The sequence below is a fragment of the Parasteatoda tepidariorum genome, chromosome 6 (genome assembly GCF_043381705.1).
Source record: "Parasteatoda tepidariorum isolate YZ-2023 chromosome 6, CAS_Ptep_4.0, whole genome shotgun sequence".
NCBI lineage: Eukaryota > Metazoa > Arthropoda > Arachnida > Araneae > Theridiidae > Parasteatoda > Parasteatoda tepidariorum.
Window position 1 is genome coordinate 73185441 of NC_092209.1, and position 21273 is coordinate 73206713.

Genomic DNA, 21273 nt, shown 5'->3' on the forward strand with positions numbered 1-21273 from the left:
ATTGCAATTCTAATATAAAATGTGGGACTTCAGTTTACGAGCCCCAACTAGTCACACAATTATCTACATAAAATGATTTATTAAGGATATCTACAGTGTTCTCGGAATAAATTCTCCTGAAGCTGACTTGAATGATAAAGCATCATTTGTGACAAATAAAATTGGACTAGATTTAATACTAAAAACTGCCATTCATAACCAATAAACTTTTAATTCACTTGNTTGCATAGATTCGAGTCAAAATTCGTAACTGTAACAGAAAAAGACGAAAGATGATAATTGTTTATAAAACTATATGCCCTAAATATACGTTGTATACACGCATTAAATTAAACATGCGCTTAGACTTGGCTAAAATAATATTCCAAAGTCACTAATTCTTAACTAGTTATAAGTAATTGAATTACGTTGGATTTATGCACTTGAAAAAATATACATGAAAAGCTATTGAAGGTGATTAAATAAAATTGCGAAACAGTAAGTACATTTTAAGGAAAATATTAAAACTTTCAAATAATAATCTGGTTAAAAACATTTATTAATTTCAAAAACTTAATGATGAAAATAAATCGTACGGCGCTTAAAAACAATAAAAGTTGTTGAATGTTTTTCAATGCTAAATGTAACTTCAATGCTAATGTAAACTTCAGTTTACGAGCCCCAACTAATCACACAATTATCTACATGAAATGATTTATTAAGGAAATCTACAGTGTTCTCAGAATAAATTCTCCTGAAGCTGACTTGAATGATAAAGCATCATTTGTGACAAATAAAATTGGACTAGATATAATACTAAAAACTGCCATTCATAACCATAACTTGATAACAACTTTTTATTAACTTGATTGGTCGTTATCATATCAAAGGCATCTAAAAAGATCTCTGATTTTGCGAACTGATACTAGCAAAGACTCATTTTTATTGTCAGAAGTTACTTCCACAAAATACCAGCGAATTAAGGAGAGATGGAATCATTTTTATAAAATTCTGTTCGGTAAACAAACAATCATTTAAGGATGGCTTTCCCACCGTTTTTGATGATGCCTTAAAAACCGGCCCTATTTTATTAGTAGAATTATTTTCCTTTACCTGTGAGGCAAATAATTGATACCATTTGCATCTTTATCGTCAGCTATTTCAATAATTCCTTGAGATAATAGGTCATTAAAAATGTCTTTATCGGCATCGAATTCATCCGAATCATTAAATTTCAACCATTTTTTTACCACCGAAAATATGTTTGACTTCATTTAACTTAATTTCATTCAATAACTCGAAATTATATTGAAATATACCATCAAAATGTTTTCTGAGTAATGAATGTGACGTCTTGCGAAGATGATTCAAAACGTCATACGTAAGGTCCGGTTCTTATTAATATCATCAAGAATTGATGATAATAGCATTTTGGCGACCATCATATCATTTCGCTGCCTCTCAGATAAGCTCCTTATTTGGGATTTAAAATGGGACAGGTAAACAGTTTTAAAGTCATAAACCTAGTTTTGTAATAGATCTTACGCGTATCTTATGTTCGGGGGACTTGCATCGGCATATTTCAAATAGTAATAGTTAGAAGTTCAAGAATTGATGCTATGGTTAGTTTCTTGATGAAACGTGATACAAGGTTTAATTAAATGTGGTCGCAAGTTTAAATCTACTATTGCTTCAATGATTCTAAGGTTTTGTACTGCAAAGAGTGTGTGCCTTAATCTCTTAAATTGACCACACCCTGGTCAGAGTAAAATACAGCAAAAAGTGAAGCCAATTCATTTTAAGAAGAATGTTTCAAAACTCTTCTAAATTTCTTCTAACACTATATTTAAATAATAAAAATAGTCGTCTTCGAAAAGAAAATATTTATTTAAAATTATTTCATTGGATTTCCTATTTAAAAATTATTTAGGAAATAATTCATAAATATTTCGTGCAAAATATTATTTATCTTCATGGACTATAATATAGTTCTTTATATTATGATATGGTTATTATAATAAAATTATTTATCTATTGATTAGTTTAGATACGTTGTGAGAGAAAATACTGAATAGAAACAGAAGAAAAAAGAAAGCCTATTAATCTTAAGTTCTAAGGTTTAAAAGAATAAATGATTTCGGGTTGTGGGTAATTTTTGAACAGATTTCTGATTATGACATATAAAACTGCGATTGACATTTATTAATAAAATGAAGAAATTGTTTGTAGAGTACGAAAAAAAATGAAACACCCTGAATAACATTTGATCGGATTTTCACATACTAGGACTCAATCCTAATAGTTCGAGGAGATGACCTCGAGTTAGCTAATTAAATACTAAAGACGATAATTAAGTTAAGAAATCACAAACAAAAGCGTTCTTCATCTGAATAAACATATCCCTTCTTCAATGCATTGAGGTTCTTCACACTCAAAATATTGTGTGTGTGTGGGGGGGGGGAGCCTCATTCTACGAATTATGGTCACAATAGTTTGGGTCAGAGGAGCTGTTCAAGGACCCCTTATTATTAATTTTACTTTTTGCGTATATCCCTTACCTCGAGAAATTCTTAAGTGAATCGAAAATTAGTTTGTACACAAATTATAAAATTCGTTTATCCACGTGCTAAAATTAATTGGTAAGAATGCTCCATAATTTTTTCTTATTTTATCTAATGTAAGCCGTAAACTTTTGAACTGTCGCAATTTAAAAAGTTAATTCCTCATGAACTATTCGACAGATTTCGTTTACATTTTTTATATTTTGTCATATAATATGCATTATTTTAATTATGTAAAAATTTGTGTGCCTTTCAATGCAAAATGCTTTCGTCTAATAATGAAGGAATTTATAAAAATAATAAACAATTTTTAAAACTAATTTTTTGCAACGTTCGATACATAAACTTTATAACTTTATGTAAAAATTTTTTAATTCACTTAAACATTTAGTGAAATAAGGTTAAATAGACAATAGGTACAGTTAACATGAAGGTATTCCAGCTTTGGATCGCTCTCCCAACCAAACCAAAAGGAAAATAATACGGGGGAAAGGCTACCCTCTTTTTTGGGGGTGTCAGAAATCGGAATTCATTAAAAACTGTTTGTTTATTCAGAAAAAGTGAGAATATGTGTTTGACTTGGTAACTTAAAATTTTGTCTGCTCTAATTAATTAGCATATTTGAGGTTATTCTCGCAAACAATTAGGATTGAGTCCTAGAACGTTAAGATCGGATCATTAGATCAAAAGTAAATCAGGGTATTCCTTTTTTCGTGCTTGTGATGCCACAATAGGCATTACATATTTATTTTCTATCCTTTTAAAATATCTTTCATTACTTAAGCTTATTTTTATTAATATAATTAAATTTAAAAGAAATCAAAGATTTAATCTTTTAAACTAACATAAAATATTTATTCTTCTTTTATACATGAATGTAACGGATACTTTTTATTTCATTACTAATGCAGACTTATTAATTCACTGTTGCCTCTAACCGAAAACAAAAATCTATTTATAACTTTTCATTCTAAATTTCTAACCGCTAAATGTTTCGGTTGCATGGTTGTAATAATTCTCATAAATTTGTTGGCGACTCGTGATCGCCAAAGGGGATCTTTTAAACCCAATATTGATATGCGGGTTGGCTTTGTTTTGGCTATGTTATATTCTGATAATTCGCCAATTTTGGATCTCCTACCCATACTTTCTATGTCCGTTGGGAATAATTATATTCACTTTTAATTTCAAATTTGTGGAGACTGGGAGTGCCCTTATGGACCCCCCCCCGGTCTCAATTTCTAACCGTCAGAAATGATATTCTGCCTATATGATCTCTCAATAAGAGGGTATTCTGATTTCATCCCTTTGAGGGATTTCTTTATTTGGATGAAGAAATGGCCATTCCCTATATCACCAATTATGCTTAATAAAATCTAAATTTCACTAAACAATTTGTATATTCTTTCCTGGAGACTGTATAAAGTTATTTTCCACTATACGAATATTGGCGGCTACTGACGGAGAACAAACCTCCGCCATAGTGCCCTGCATAGTATACAGTGCATGTAGCGTTATTGAATCACTTTTTTATAAAATAAATTTTAATAAAATAAATAAATTTTAAAATCCTCTTTATTAAATTTATTTCAAAAGCTTAAGTTTTAAATCCCTCGAAGCAATTTGTCCCGACCAGCTAGTTATTTTAGCACGAAAATTTAAGATGAAGTAATTAACCGAAACTTAAAAAAGTTAAGATCAAAAAAATATAACGCGTGTCGACGTTATTGCATCACATATGAAATTGTAATCGAATAAAACTTAAATATCCTATTATAATTATTTTTTAAAAAGTTATATTTTTAACTTCTGGTTTTATCTGAGTTGTCAGAAAATTCCTGATGAGGTAATTAATAAAAAAAAAAGAAAAAATTTCCTTAGAAAAAGTTTATAACGAAAGGTTGTTGTTCATAGCGAAACATTGCACCACTGTTTATATCTCAATCAAATATATTTAGGACCCTTATTTTTATTACTTTTTCCAAATGTTGTATTTTTAAACAATGACTTCATTTTAAATGTTCAGATTGAAAATCTTAGCCTAAAAATTGGTCATGAAATATAAATGAAAATAAAAAAAAGTATTTAAAAAAAATTCATAACACGGGAAGCATTTATGTGATTCATGTAAAGTTTCTAACAAAACAAATTTTGCAAATTTCTTTTTAAAAAATCCGCTTATATTCTTAGAATTTGTCCTCCCTTTTTTAACGATGTTCTATGAATATTTCTATCAAATACGGATATTTGCGGAAAATATGACTTCCTTATTTTTATATGAAATCAGTTTCAAATAAAACATGCACTGCAAAAAAATATAAAAAATTCGTAAAGTGTCCACTATATATTAGTTCTATGCTTGCACTGAAATGTGAGTGTTTTGGACTCAATAAAGCCTTCTTAAAAGGTGTTCTGTCAATATTTCTGTCAAGTATGGTTATTTTCTTAAAATATGAATTTCTTATTTCAATATAAAACCACTTTCAAATAAAATATCTGTTGCAAGAAAAAAAGTACATATTTAAAAAATTCGCATAGTTTTCAGTTTAGTGTTTGGTGCTTCGATACTCTGATATTTCAAAATTTAGTCCTAATAAGATTTTCTTTAAAATGTTATATAAATATGTCCAGGTATGTATGGGTATATTAAGAAAATATGATGCCTATACTCTAATATGATACTAGTTTCAAATAAAAAAGCGCTGCAAAAAAGTATAAAAATTCGTTAAGTGTCCATTATGAAGTTAGTTTTATATATGCACTCGTATTTGTGTGTATATGACTAAAAAAAACCTTCTTTAATAGTGTTCTATGAATATTTCTATCAAGTATGGACATTTTCAGAAGACATAACCCCCATATTTTAATATAAAAGCAGTTTCAAATAAAGCACCACTGCAAAAAAGCATAAAAAAAATCGTAAAGTGTCCACTATAATACTAGCTCTCTGTATGCGCTGGAATTTAGGTGTTTAGGTTTAAATAAAACCTTCTTTAAAGATGTTTTATGAATATTTCAGTATAGTATGGGTAGTTTCGGTAATGACGATCATATTGGGGCCGGGATAGCCTGGTCGATAGGGTGCTGGGCCCATATCCAAGAGGTCGTGGGTTCGATCCTCGCCGGCCGAAGACTCCCCGTGTAGTAAATGGTGACTGATGCACGTTAAATCTGTCGAGTCTCAAAGTCCTCCATGTTTCCACAACAAATCAATACCTCTGGGGGTACTGATCCAGGAGTTTCCTTGTCTTCTGGATTGGTTCAAAAATTACAAGGCTACGGAGTTGAACGTTAGTAGTCGTAAACCCATGAACTTGGGTCGGCTGTTCAACGACGGTTATAAAATAAAATAAAATAAAAATGACGATCATATTTGACATATGACGAACATATTTCAATATCAAACCAGTTTCAAACAAAACAGCTATTGCAAAATCTATCTGCCCTTTATATATCTATCTATCCTTTATATCCTTCTATATATTACCTATCGTTTGTTTTCGATTACATCTATTAATCTCCCATTCATGGACCCAGATAAATTTTGTGAAATATAGGTGTCAGCAAGGGCGCCGGCAGAATAATATAAAAGGGGGTGCAACCCTCTAACAAACTACCCCCTCCCCCCAAAAAAAATTAAAAATATTCTGTTATTGCATTTTGTTTTGCTATTACATATACTTATTTGCTAATTTTTTTTAAGATTCATTTCTTCATTGTTAACAAGATATTTAAAAAAAGTACGAATTTCTTGTACTTGCAAATTTTGCCACGTGAAACTGTATTGATGGCGCTGGCATAGCTACTGACTTTGAAACACAAATAACTACATACAGTAGTTCCGTATACTAACGTGTTTGTGGCTGGCCAAGAAGGTGGCGTTCAAAAATTGATTCGAGGCAAATATCCTAAAGCTGTGCTTTTTCATTGTGCCAATCACGTATTGAACCTCGTGATCAACATCCTAAACCGCGTGAGGGAAATACAGAATACAATAGGGACAACTAAGGAAATTATTAGCTTTTCAGAGAAAGTGCCTTGAGACGAAAAGAAATTCCTAAAATCTCTTTACTCTGTAAAACACGCTGGTCAGAAAAGTACACGAGTACCAGACGATTTTCTGAAAAGTTTGTTACAATTATAAAAGCTTTTGAGGGCCTTGCAGAAAAAACAGCAAACAAAAACACCAAAGTGAAAGCTAATATACTTTTATCTGCTGCTACAACGCCAACAAACATTGTATCACTTTCTGTTATTGCTACTTATTCTGCCAAACTTGAACCTGTGTGCTATCAGTTGCAAAAAGAAAACACAGATCTGAAAGAAGTAACTGATTATGTAGTCAAATTGATAGATGTGCTGCAAATTCATCAAAACAATGCTTCTGAAAAGTTTACTGCAATTTTCACGAAAGCAGAACACATTTGCGAAGAATTAGTCATTGAAATGAATCGACCTCGAGTGGCATCTAGACAAGTTCATAGTTCAAATCACGGCTCCCTAGGGTGTCAATATTCTTCCATGCTCCTGATTTGTTGGTCAGATTTGTAAACGTATCTTACTAACATGTCCCACAAGGTTTTCATGCAGGATTCAGATCCGGGCTACGAAATGACCATTCAAGGGATTCAAAATCAATCGCTTTCATTCAGGATTTAGTTGAATATGTAGCATGGACTGCCTTATCGCCATGTTTAAACATCTAGTCTCCATATGTTATAAAAGGAACAACAGGCAATTTATTATTTCCCAATTTATCCTGATACATAACTAAATTCATTTAAATTTGTATGAATAAGCTTTGGTGTATTTTGCTTTAAAAAATGTCGATAATACCAGAGAACTTTGATATTATTCAAGCTACAATATTTTGTTTAATTTTACACGTAAGAACACAGTTGCGTATGAGATAACGTTTGTGAAGTACTCCAGTTACTTATGAATTGCATAATTATGAAATGCGTGTTTTATGTTAAGAAAAGGACCATAATACAGAAGAATTTCAAATTCAATAGGATTACAGTATTTTTTCTATATTCAGCATGTGTCAAAACTGAGGGCGAAAAATTCACCAAAATCAGTTGGCGAGAAAAATAATGCCAAACATTCGTTGCAGATGCACATCAAATCAATTCCGAAACTTTAACAAATTTTAAAGCGTTTTGTTAGGAAATTGTTTATTAACGAAAATTTGTTTTAACATACATTCAGATGCCCCTTTTTAATTACTTTTGTTTCCTAAGACGCTAATATTTTCTCGTTGTATCTTAATTTCCTTCTGTTTACTAACAGGAAAGCCCTTTGTTATATTATTTTTCATTTAATTGTAATTCCAATATGTATGTTAAAACAATTTATCGTTTGGTGTTTGTCATTCCTTATCAAAATTTTTGTTTTAGAATTTTTATTCATAATACTGAAAATGGGAATAAGCGGAAAGAAGGTTAACGAATACCATCAGGTAGATCTTACAATGAGTTTTCACTGTCAGAGGGCAACAATTGGCCACAAATCAGCAATTTGTGCAGGAATCTAATATAATGATGCACGCCTATCTTTAACTGTTAATGTAGCAATATTTCTACTTCCTTTTAACAGCATTTTGCATTTTATTTGTATCATAATTACTTAATTACTATGTTACTCTTTTCTGCAGATTGTGTTAATATGTTATTCTTTTCGTTCTCTTATTATTTATTCAAACACACTTGTTGTATAACAAACTATTAAATTTTATTAGTAAAAAAAATTGTTTTTTCTTTCCTTTCAAAATAAAAATAGATTAAAAAAATTTATTTTTTCATTAACTTTAATTCCTCTGATTTTTTTTCTTTCTGTTGAACAGAATACTGTACTAACAAAAATACTTGTTGAATAACGTCAATATCACAATAATGGGTATTAACTGTCCCTTCTTTAAAGCGACATTTTCTTGTAGCCTGAAACTAATCATTCAACGAAGAATATTAACATAACGGTTCTTTTTTCATTTCGTCGGCTAAAGTAATTTCAATTATTTTGCTTATTTCATATTAATTATTAAAAATGGCGATGGCGATTTTTACGTATTGTGATATGCCGCTGCAAATGGATTCTAAATTTGTAATTTTTTTTACTAAAGTGTCTAAAGGTTAGCCCAGGGTAGGCTACTAGCTATATCCTTCAAATTGGTCTCATTTTAATATCTTTTTTTAAAAGGTTAAACCGGGAGTTTCCAAGACTTGACAATTATTCTGCAACAGATCACGATAGGGAAATCTTCCTAAAATGGTTGTCACTTAAAATAAAAATAATAATAATACAAACAGTTGAAATTACTTGCCCTCGGTTATTTTACATTGACAACTTTTTCGCCTAGTTGAGCGAAAAGAAAATGTACCAAATTAACTACTCATTTGAAAACTTAAAATAAGGAATAAAAACAAAGACAGATTTATTTTTTTTGTGTTTTTTTTATTGTTTCATTTTTTTTTACAATTTTTTTTTTTTTTTTTTTTTTTTTTTTTTTTTTTTTTTTTTTTTTTTACATTTTTTTTTTTTAGTTGCAATTATCAAAAGATCAAGTAAGAACTCGGTTGTTTAGAATATGACCGCTTCTTAATCTTGATCATAATATGTTCCAGTCCATTTATCGAGTCCAGTTCCGGTCCATTTATCAAGTCCAGTTTAACATTGAAACGTAATTTACTTCAACATACTCTTTCAATCAAGGAAAGCAAGATGTTGGACCATTCATATTTTCCTCTATTTTTTTCAGAGTCGTAATGGTATCATCTATCAATAGATCCAAGATGGAATCGGCTATTTGTGATTTAACCATTACTTCCTCTTGATCATAATTGATCCAATCTCGTTCTTCCTCTCTGATCTCATCTATTAAGATGTAATCCACAAGGTCTCTATCCTTGCTACCAAGCTTCATAACGGACCACGGAGGTCTCTTATTTTCCCATGCAGTTATTTCATGTTTTGGTAAAAGCCCTAAAGTTTCTTCCACTTCTTTCTGAAGCACGGGCAATAATTTATTTTTATCGCACGGGAAAATTGGCTTTGGTGTCAACATTTTTGGCTTCAGCCATGGTTGAGGCACTTCTTGTGTCTCTCTAAAGAGATATTAAATAACTATTAGGAAAGTATTTTAACTACATGACGCAGTTTAAATCTATATATAACAAAAAACATTTTTAATGAGTTAAGATGAAAGTAAGGGATTGTTGACATTGGTGATCGTCTCCAACTGCGAAATTTTCTTAAATGTTCCAGTATGTCAGCTTGTACAAATTTATCTTACAAGACAAGCTTTGAAAATATGTATGAATCAAGTATAACTATGTTCTTTCTTCTTCTTTATTTTTTATCGTTACCCTGTGTTGTATCTTCATTTTACAACAACCAATTTGGACCAGTGTGATCAAAAAGTTAAATATTTAAAACTTAAATAAAGCAGTAGACAACATAAATATTTTTGTTTGATACTAGAGACCTAAATTTTCTGTTTTCCTTATCCATTTGTCATCATATTTTGCAATAAGAAACAACGCTTTATGCAATTATTAATTAAGTTTTTTTTCAAAAAGAACAATTTGTTTTTCAGGCCCTGTACTTTATGTCTTCATAACTGTGCATTTTTAAATATTAAAAGTAAGAAAAGCTGCCAAGCATGAAAAAAAACTATAAATATTGGTTGTTTAATAAATATTTTATTATTAATTACAAACGTGCACTCGTGGTGCAAAGGTCAGTAAAGATCTTCTGTCGCTATGGCCTTAAATCTAGTTGCAGGATTAGGGCAATTTAAGCTGTAATATTTTAACACCCACTTGTTCCTTTGTAGTTCTTCCAGACAAGATATACACATTTACAGTATTTATACTAGTTAATATCTCAATGCAAATTTCTTTTTATTTCCTTGAGGAAAATTGTAACATTTTGAGCTGAAATCATTTTCCAAAAAGATTTGAAAGGGAAACGTGATATTTTATTGACCCAAGCCTTTCTATTCTAAATTAAGAAATGTTACCAAAATGTTTTACTCACTGATATAAATCCACCAAAATCTCTTTAGAGACATCAAAAATCAAATCCAAATATGCAATTTGGCATGGATTTGTAAGCCCCAACTTGTCTATCACATCATCAAAGTTAGGATCATTGATGTCCTCTATCAGGCTTCCTCTCTTTTTAGAATCAATGAATACATCAGCTAGATGTTCCATGATGAAGCCAATATTTTTAGTCACCTGAGCAATGGGATCATTCGGATCGCTTGCAATGCAGATCTCCTCTTCAGGAGATGATTGCTCTTCTTGAGTCACAGTTATTATTTTCTGCGGCCCATCAAAGACACCAAGCATGTCAAGCAATTCTGCATCCGTCAACATTTCTCCAGAAAGAGCAAATGATTCCACTGATGCTTGCTCAGGTTTATTAGTCAACATCAATTTCAAGTTGACTTGAAGCATGTCAAGCAGCTCATCATCCGTCAACACTGTTTGAGAGTCAATCGTTTGAATAAAATATCCTAATTTTTATTTTAAACCTTAAGAATAATCCTTATCTTGATTTTATTTAAAAAATAAATTTATAAAAAAAATATCTCTCTCCACGGAGAGATTTAAATATTATGCCACTTCCATTACTCACCTTGCCTTTATTTTAAAATTGACTTGGTGTAAAATAAATGTCCAATATCAATAGAATGTGATTTTGTTCATAAGATCTCACCCTCGTATTAGGGGGAATAATTGATACATTGCGCCTTGTTTTTTAAACCAATCAATTTGGTAAGATATGATTCTACAGTTAATTTTAAAAATGTACGCAAAAAATACAATCAATGAATTGGCCAAAGGCTGTGGTTTATAAGGTTTTTTGCTTGATATTTGGCCCTTGAAAATAAATTATAAACCATGATTTTATTTTCGAGAGTCAATCCTGGTAAGCATGATAGGCCGACATGATAGGTGTTCACCCAGGGCCGCCTACATGCACAAAATAAATTATGTTTAATTAGAATAAATTAAATTCCAATTAATGTCACGTAATTTTGGCTGAAGAGATATTTTATAAAATTACATGAAATTCGTTTTAAGTCAATTTAACTGATAACTTATAAATATGCAGATAGATGAAAAAGTTATTTTTATGCACTAATTCACATAAAAATAACTAAATTAATATTCTTTTGAAATTATTTCTAAGTAAATACAATGTTTTTGTTAAAACAAAGATTCCCTTTCTAGCAGAGCTTGAAATTTTATGAATAAAGCTATCTCTTTTTGACTTCATTCAAACTACTAAAGAAAAAGTGAAGAAACGTATCTGGATCGTAATGCGTGACGTCAGAAAACGAGTGCCGTGGCCCCCTATACTATAACTCCTCCTTCTTTCGAGGCGGCCCTGGTTCACCGCACTGTTCACAAACCACTCTGGGCTAACAGGCATGAACTTCTTTAACAGCAAGCCGATGTCCATTCTCATTTATAGCAATAGATAATGCCGACATAGTTTATGCTACAAAGTGTTGCTTCGTCCTCATTATTCGCATGACTTGTAAACTATAGAATTTCATTTGTAATGTCATCTTTATCACTTTCAATCTGGCTTAAAGTTCAGTCGAAGTATTTGAGTATTAATTTCAAAGAACAGTTGGCGAATTTTTATATGCCAGTCACAACGATTTTTCGGGCAGATCATTTGCCGTGCCAGACAAGGGAAACATTTTTCTTAAATTCTATGGTTACTAATTATTTTGCAAGCTGCTTACGTGCTAAAATTTTACCAAGGCTCATTAATAGATTAACAGGGCTATAAAGATAAATAGTGAATTACCATATTTGCACATCAAATCATCACTTAAATCAATTGATTCCTCCTCACAACTCAAAGTTTCAGCAATTGACTGCAAGATAAATGAAATTAGGTTAATAGGTTGCAATCATTTCATTAAACTTTTAAGAGACGAAAGCAATAAGAAGTTTCAGAAATGAAATTGGGGATATTGTTGAATGCGACACAGTTTTGCCCAAGCTAAATCAAATAAAGTAAATATCTAGCAAGATTACATCAGCAGGAAAATGAAGAAAATGCTTTTGAGAAATAAAATTGTTTTAAAATTTGTTTGTATTTGAAATTAGAAGCGTAAAAATTTGCAATTTATTGGCTTTCTTTTTTTGTAATTTTTTTTAAATATATTAAAGAACAAATTACTTAAAAGTGAGTTTGGAATCATAAGAAAATTGGATAATTAGGGTACTATAAAAGCTCCAAGGGGTAGCAGATTTTGTATTCTAGTTATCATTTGCACTTTGTTTAATATACTTAATGCCAGAGCTTAATTTTGGATGATCCAAAAAATTCCTAAAATCAAACTGTCCATGCAAAGTTTCCTTATATTAAACAAGGCATTCATTAGAAATATTTTATCCTTAAATTTACATCAATTGCATGAAGAGATATCCATGCATATTAAGAGAATTGAAAGGCAATTTACTTTAAGTATTAAACTTAATTATAAATGTAAAAATGGAATTAAAACATAAAAGGTAAAATATTTTAAAAAAAAAAATTCAGAAAAAAATTGTTCTATAATATTATTACTTTCAAAATCTCAAATACCCTGAAATAGATTTAATCTTATAAATTTCTATTAGTTAGAACTACTTTTTTTAAAACTAATATGAGTACAGGAATTAAAAAAGTCTTTACATTGTAAAAATAAGCTTAACATATAGAAAGTTATAAAGTTAATATAAAAAAGGCTGAGCCACCAGACTCAACTTAATCAATGCCCATATCAAACCAACATTAGAACCAATAACAAAATTTTGATTAAAGCTAACCATAGATATTTGGCAGTATATCATTTTTAAATTGTGGCGATTTTAATGACTAATTGAGACGATAGATTAGCCAGAACAATAATAACGTTCGTATTTGTATGAGGAATGTTACCATTTACCTGAAACTCCAAATCATCAACTTCACCATCATCCACTTCACCATCGCCGCCACAGCAGCACAAATTAGTGAAAAATCGCTTAATTCGTTGAAAATATTCCATAATGGAATCAAAATCGCTTTTTAATAACTCTTGAATAAATTTCAAGTAATCGCCCCAAATACAAGCTTTGGAATGACAGAAATATATTTCAACAATGAGGCTGTTGACGTTTTTAACAATAATTTTATTTAGTCGTACTGTTTTAACAATTAAAAATAATCTTTCTGCACTTAATGCATTGTTAAGGAGTTTTATAAAAAAAGCTATCATTGTTAATATTATAACATTGTTTCAGAATGATTAAGTTTGGGTGCAGAGCCTTCCAGGGGGAAGGAGCAGTGTGCCAATTTCATCTCAGTTTGACCACTAAACGATCGCAAATCATTTTTCTCGATTAACTTAGTAACAAATAACAGAATAATGTACTTTTAAATTTCAGAATATTTATTTAAAAAAACTTACCATCTAACAACGATTTTTAAACAAGCATTTTAAATCTTAAAATTGTAAGGAAATCGAAGGGTCGATTTATATCCCGATAATAATATCGGTTTATCTAAAATATCAATACATTATAAACAATTATAATCCGTCAACATTTCTCCAGAAAGAGCAAATGCTTCCACTGATGCTTGCTCAGGTTTATTAGTCAACATCAATTTCAAGTTGACTTGAAGCATGTCAAGCAGCTCATCATCCGTCAACACTGTTTGAGAGTCAATCGTTTGAATAAAATATCCTAATTTTTATTTTAAACCTTAAGAATAATCCTTATCTTGATTTTATTTAAAAAATAAATTTATAAAAAAATATATATCTCCAAAGAGAGATTTAAATATTATGCCACTTCCATTACTCGCCTTGCCTTTATTTTAAAATTGACTTGGTGTAAAATTAATGTCCAATATCAATAGAATGCGATTTTGTGCTTAAGATCTCCCCCTCGTATTAGGGGGAATAATTGATACATTGCGCCTTGTTTTTTAAACCAATCAATTTGGTAAGATATGATTCTACAGTTAATGTTAAAAATGTACGCAAAAAATACAATCAATGAATTGGCCATTAGGCTGTGGTTTCTAAGGTTTTTTGCTTGATATTTGGCCCTGGAAAATAAATTATAAACCATGATTTTATTCATGAAACCTAATCTCGGTAAACATGATATGCCGACATGATGTCCACCTTACCGCAATGTTCATAAACCACCCTTGGCTAACAGCCATGAAGTTCTTTAACAGCAAGACGATGTTCATTCTTATTTAAAGCAATAGATAATGCAGATTAATTAGTTTCGTTTTATGCTACAGTGTTGTCTTGTTTTCATTCTTCACATGACTTGTAAACTATATAATTGCATTTGTAATGTCGCTTCAATCACTTTCTATCTAGCTAAAGGCTCATTCGAAATACAGAATTTTAAAGAACAGTTGGCAAGATTTTCTGTGACGTTCTCAAGAATGTTTCGGGCAGATAATTGATACCAGTCAAGGGAACGTATATGCATATATATATATATGATATCATTCCTTGTTTCCAATATTAAAAATAAATTATGCTATGGTTTATGCAACAAATTATTGTCTAACCTGTTTTTGTATTCAAATGTTACAAAGGANGGAACAGGCATGTTCCTTTACTGGACATAGATTTCCCAGTGAATGAACAGTATGTGTTAATATGTTTACACTTTAATTTTCAATTCATGATTACAAAAAAAGTTAACATTTTCCAAGTATTTATATGTTATAATTTCAGGAATAGGCATGTTTTTAAATACTTGTATGGCTTATAAATTCATAAAGAGCATTAAAAAATAACCAAAATTAAGTGTTCTTTTACTGGGTGTTCATTCACTGGTAGGAGCTGTTTCTTCACTTGGTCTTCTTACTACTTGTTATTTGAACCTCCAAAACTTTAAAACAATATTATGTAAGTACTCTACAATTTTTTTACATAATTTGCAATTAGTAACAAATATATAGGCACTGTCATTTAACTAAAATTACGAATTTTGAAATTAATATGATTTGTTAAAAGGCAAGCGAAGCTTAAGTGTACCTTCACTGGTTAGTTTACCCTACATGATTTTTCGCAAACGAATTTTATTTTTGTGTAATTTTCTTGGTGTGGAAAGACAACTTGTGTTAGCTTCACGAAAACCAGAACGATGATTAAAATTTAGCGTCAATAAAAATGATCCCTACTCATATAACTAACTGCGCCTAAAAACAAATTTACCATTTTGAATAATTACACAATTATGTTTTTTGTTAATGTTTGTATTCAAATTTATATCATGATAATCTGTTAGCTTTAAAAGATGGGAGGAAGTTTGTTAGTTTGAGTTGCTTGTTTTTTTCTCAAATAACTTTTATTCGTAATTTAACTTTCCACTTTAAAAAAATAAATCATTATTAGCATCGTCTTTAGTGCCCTCTGACTGCAAAATGAGTTTGTGGATCTTTTTCAGAGTTCTTTAAAAAAGGCTCTCACATACAGTTTAAATTACTTATTTGTTTCGGTAATATATATTTTTTCAGGTTTTCTTGTTTGACCTTTTCGCATTTAGTGCAGATGTTCGCCCGGTCAGTGGGGGTCAGTTTGATGATCTCTCCGAAAGGTTTTCTTTGACACAAAGTCTATGGGAAAAAGTTCCGAGACCCTAGTCTTAAGTAGAGAAGGTTGCTACATAGAATTTGTCTTACAAAATGTTTTCACTATATTTATATTTTATAAGTTATAGATTGAACAAAATGAAATATTTCGTTGAAAAACAAGAATGCAAATCTTTAAATGAAGTTAAAGCGATTCAAAGTGATTTAAGTTTAAACAAAACCCTTATAGAGCGAAATAAGGTTCGACATTTAGCAGGGAAAATTCTCCAGTTGAAGAAAATATATACTTTTTAATACAAGGTTTGTGAATGTTACAGTTTTCCTATTTGAAATGATTTCCCCAGTTATACTATTATTTAGTTATACCAGTTATACTACTATTCATCTTTATTTAAAAAGGCGTTTAAAAGCTAAACTTTCAAATAATATGTAGGATTTAATATAAGAAATTTAAAAGAGCTCTGCCATGTTGTAAAAAATGCTAATTTACCCAAAATAATAATATCTTTTTATTTTACGAAGACTAAACACAGCTTAATATTGCCATCTTTAAAGTTATAGCAAAAAAAGAAAGAAAAATTAAAGCAGTGTTTCCCAACTGGGGGCCCACTCCCCATTGGGGGGGGGGGCAATTTGATTGTTAAAGGGGGCAATTTGAAAATGGAATCGACACGAGTTTTGCCCTTTTGTTTAGGGTCATTTAAATGCAATGCTAGATTTCGGTGCCAAAATTCAAAGAAAAAACAAATTCTTAAATAATTTCTGCCAATAAATTTTATAAATTCGTTTGAAGAGACCAAAATATAAACTGGGCTTTTGGCGTCGTCAAGTTAACCTCCTTGCGCCAGACGGCAGGCTCCGCGTGGACCCCCGGACGCCTTAAAATCTCTCTGAACAACGCAGTTGTTCGCATCTGACTGACCAGTCGCAACTTCTGTAGTGTTTCGCAGCATTCAGTGATAGAAATCAATACCATAGTATGTATTTTATGCCAGCAATGCTTGACCAACAAATCAAGGAAACGAGGTCGTCTTGAGTCGCATTTGAAGGCGAAACATAGGAGGGTTGCTATTTATATTTCTGGCCTAATAATGAAAAAACAAATATGTAGGACCAAAATTGGTTTTATTGTTTTTCAAAATATTCTCCATGATGATCAATACACTTTTGCATGCGTTTGAACCAATTTTCAAAGCACTTTTTCCAGTCCGATTGAGGTAACTCCAANTCTCGAAACTTCATCACCTCAGACTTTTCATCCTTCTTTTATTCATTTTATTCATTAAACTTAAGAATCAATTAAGAATTTTAAGATTAATATTTCTAGCTGAGGGACCGTCCACCAGCTGCATAAATATTTTATAAACTTTTATTGTACTTTGTTACTTTTTATTAATTATGGTATTATTACTTTAAAAACTTTCAGTACTCTCAAGTTGTTTTATGAGAACTCAATAATAATTAAAGGCAATATTATACACTAAGTTATGGGTATAGGTAGTATAGGTGTACACTAAGTTTCAGTTCTTCTAGTGTTAAAGAAATACTGAACTAAATAACAAATAATAATAATAAACATTTTTAAGGGCCATACAGTAATTTACATTTATAATGTGAATTTATTGGAGTTTTCGTAGTTTGCTTAATTCTTTACATATCTTAATAAATTCGGTATGATAAATAATAGTTGTAAATGATAGATAAATAATGTTTTGTTGAATATGCTTTTATAAATAACTTTTATTTAAATCTAAAAATACTCTCGATAACTTTTTTCAATTACAGTTAAATTATAATTTTGAATTAATTTTTTTACATAATTAAATAAAGTAATTATTAATTTAAAGACAAAATGAGTCACTTAATACTGAATATCTTAAGTGTGTATAAATTGTTTTGCGGTGGCTAAATATAACCAAGAAAAGAGTTCTTCGTCTGTCACTAGTTATTTTATCATGATCATGTAAAGCAGTGTTTCCCAACGTGGGGCCCACGCCCCACTGGGGGGCATTTTGATTATTAAGGGGGGCAATTCGAAAATGGACTCGACCCCAGTTTAACCCTTTTGCTCCGGGCTATTTAAATGCAATGCTAGATGTCTGTGCCAAAATTGAGAGAAAAACGCAAATTCTTAAATAGTTGCGGCCAATAAATATTATAAATTCGTTTGACGCGACCAAAATTTCAACTGGGTCTTTGTTTTGGCGTCGTTAAGTTAACTTCCCTGCGGCAGACGGCAGGCTCCGCCTGGATCCCCGCGCACGCTTTAAAATCTCGCTAAACAATGCAGTTGTTCGCATCAGAAGAATAGACGAAATGAGTAAAGATATTGAAAAACAACTTGTTGAAAAGTTGAAAACAAGAAAATTCTCAATGCAAATGGATGAATCAACTTTGATAGACAGTGTGGCAGTATTGATAACTTACATAATATATATTGATAAAGGGCATTTTGCTGAATAAATGTTGTTCAGTAAAAGATTAGAAAGCACCACTTCCTCCAAAAATATATATAATAAGCTAAAAAACTACTTAGATGTCAATAATATACCAATGAAAAATATAACATCTTGTGCTGCAGATGGTGCTCCTAATATGATGGGCAAGAAAAATGGTTGCTTAAAATTGATGAAAGATGAGAATCCAGAAATGATTCTTGTGCATTGTGTTATTCATAGGGAAAACTGGGTACCTAAAAGCATCTCGAATGTTCTAATTTAAGTACTACATTCAGTAATAAAGTGTATCAATGCTATTAAAGCTAATGCCAAATGTGAACGTCTTTTCAAGCTATTTTATGAAGAACAAAATGCAGACCATGTGAGACTTTTAATTTACTCTGAAGTAAGATGGCTCTTTAAAGGGAACAGCTTGAAAAGATTTATGGAACTGTTTGATACTCTTAGTGATTTTTTAAGCAACAAACCTGAAATGAAGTATCACTTAACAGTCGATGGTAAAGCATCCGTGACTTATTTAGCCGATATCTCTGTAAAACTAAATATATTAAATAAGCAACCTCAAGGAACAAATAAAACTCTTATTGATGCAAAAGCGAAGATATTCGGTTTCATTACCCTTATTGAGTTATGCCAGAAATATAGTAACAGCAAAAACTTTGAACAGCTTCATTGGCTCCAAAAATGTGAAGTAAATGATACCGATTTACTTGTTATTGTCAATCAACTGAAAATTCTATCGGCTGATTTAAAAAAAAAGACTTTCTGATTTGAAGCAAATTGATTTTCCAACATGGATGATGCAGCCAATGTTAGTGAATATGTCTGATATATCAAATATGCATCATGAAATGTATCATGAAGAACTCACAGAAATGCAAAATGACGAGTCAGTTAAAACTTTATTTACCATAAAAGGAATGATGTCATGGCTTTGTGAGGAAATAGAAATCGAATACCTGAATTCAACCAAATATGCAGGACAACTATTGTTATCGTTTTCATTTTATAATCGTTTTCATTTATCGTTTTCGTTTACATTTAATTAGCTGAATGTAAATTTAGTGCTGTAAATGATTTACTGGCGAAAAAAAAAAAGAAATCGTCCGGATGTAACACTGCGGGGAGACTTGAGGCTGAAGCTTACCAAATTGGAACCCAACATAAAATCTTTGTGCAGCAAGCATCAAGCGCAAGGATCTCACTAAATTATTATAGAAAAATCTTTATTAAAATTATTTCGAATTTGAATTTTAGTTTTTTTCATTATAAGTTTTGAAAATTTACTTACTGTGTTTTGTTAACAATTTTCTAGTTATTTCTTCCTAAAACCTGTCATTTAATTTTCTTAAGTAAATAATTAAATTTTTTAATATTAAAAATTGCGTATATGTTACATAGGGGGGCATTAAAGGCTTAGGTGGGGTATGGCACAAGAAAGGTTGAGAAACACTGATATAACTACTTTTCTTTTAATGAAAATGCATGAGTAAACCATAAGAACAATTTTAATTATGGAACGTAACAGATTCAGTATGCCATAATGACGATAAGCTGAACCAAGTCAACAAAGAAAAAACTTAGTCCTTAAAAAAAAAGCATTAGCAGCCTTTTTAAATATATATTTGCTTTTCAATAGAAGTAAAGCGCTGCATATTTAAAGTATGGATTTTTCTGTAAGTATGGGTATTTTCAGGAAATATGAATTTCAGATTTTAATGTGAAACCAGCTTCAAATAAAATATCTATTGCAAAAAAAAAAAAAAAATGTAAATATAAGAAATTCGCAAAATTTCCACTTCAGCGTTTGTTGCACCTACGCTCTGATTATTCAAAATTTTGTCCAAATAAGGTTTTCTTTAAAATGTTCCATATATATTTCAATGCAAGCATGGGTGTTTTAAGAAAATATGATGCCTATACTATAATATGATACTAGTTTCAAATAAAGAAGCACTGAAAAAAAGTATCAAAATTTGTAAAATGTCCATTATGATGCTAGTTCTATGTATGCGCCAGTTTTTGAGTATTAAGGACTCAATAAAACCTTCTTGTATTGCAAAAAATTCTAAAAAAAAACATTAAATGTCCACTATACTGCAATCTCTACATATGTACTGGACTTACTATGTTTTGGACTTACTAGGACATTCTTTAAAGATGTTCTATGAATATTTCTGTCTAGTATGGGTATTTTCCGAAAATACGACGCACATATTTTAATATGAAAACAGTTTCAAATAAAAAACGCATTACAAAAAAAGCACCAAAAAATTTGTTTAGTAATACGAGCTCTCTGTATGCGCTGGAATTTAGGTATTTAGGTCTCAATAAAAACTTCTTTAAAGGTGTTCTATGAATATTTCTGCCCAGTATGGGTATTTTCCGAAAATATGAAGCCTATATTTTAATATGAAAACTGTTTTAAACAAAACAGCTATTGCGAAATCTACCTATCTCTTATATATCTATATTTATCCTTTATATCTTTCCATATATTATCTATCCTTTGTTTTCGATTACATCTATTAATGACGTATTCATGGACCCAGATAGATTTTATAAAATATATGTGTCAATATTGTTCCAAGACATCTCAATTGCATCAATCAAATCCGACTTGCTCTTGATTTGTTGGTCAGATTTGTAAAGGT

The 21273-nt window shown here is 30.6% G+C and overlaps 1 protein-coding gene across 1 annotated transcript; it reads left to right on the top strand.

The window, feature by feature from the left end:
* Positions 1 to 18713: 18713 nt before the first annotated feature.
* LOC139425847 (protein FAM200C-like) lies at positions 18714 to 19388 on the top strand. Its single transcript, XM_071181848.1, has 2 exons — positions 18714 to 18848; positions 18951 to 19388. The coding sequence occupies exons 1-2, from the start codon at positions 18714 to 18716 to the stop codon at positions 19386 to 19388; spliced, it is 573 nt and encodes a 190-aa protein (XP_071037949.1).
* The last annotated feature ends 1885 nt before the right edge of the window (positions 19389 to 21273 follow it).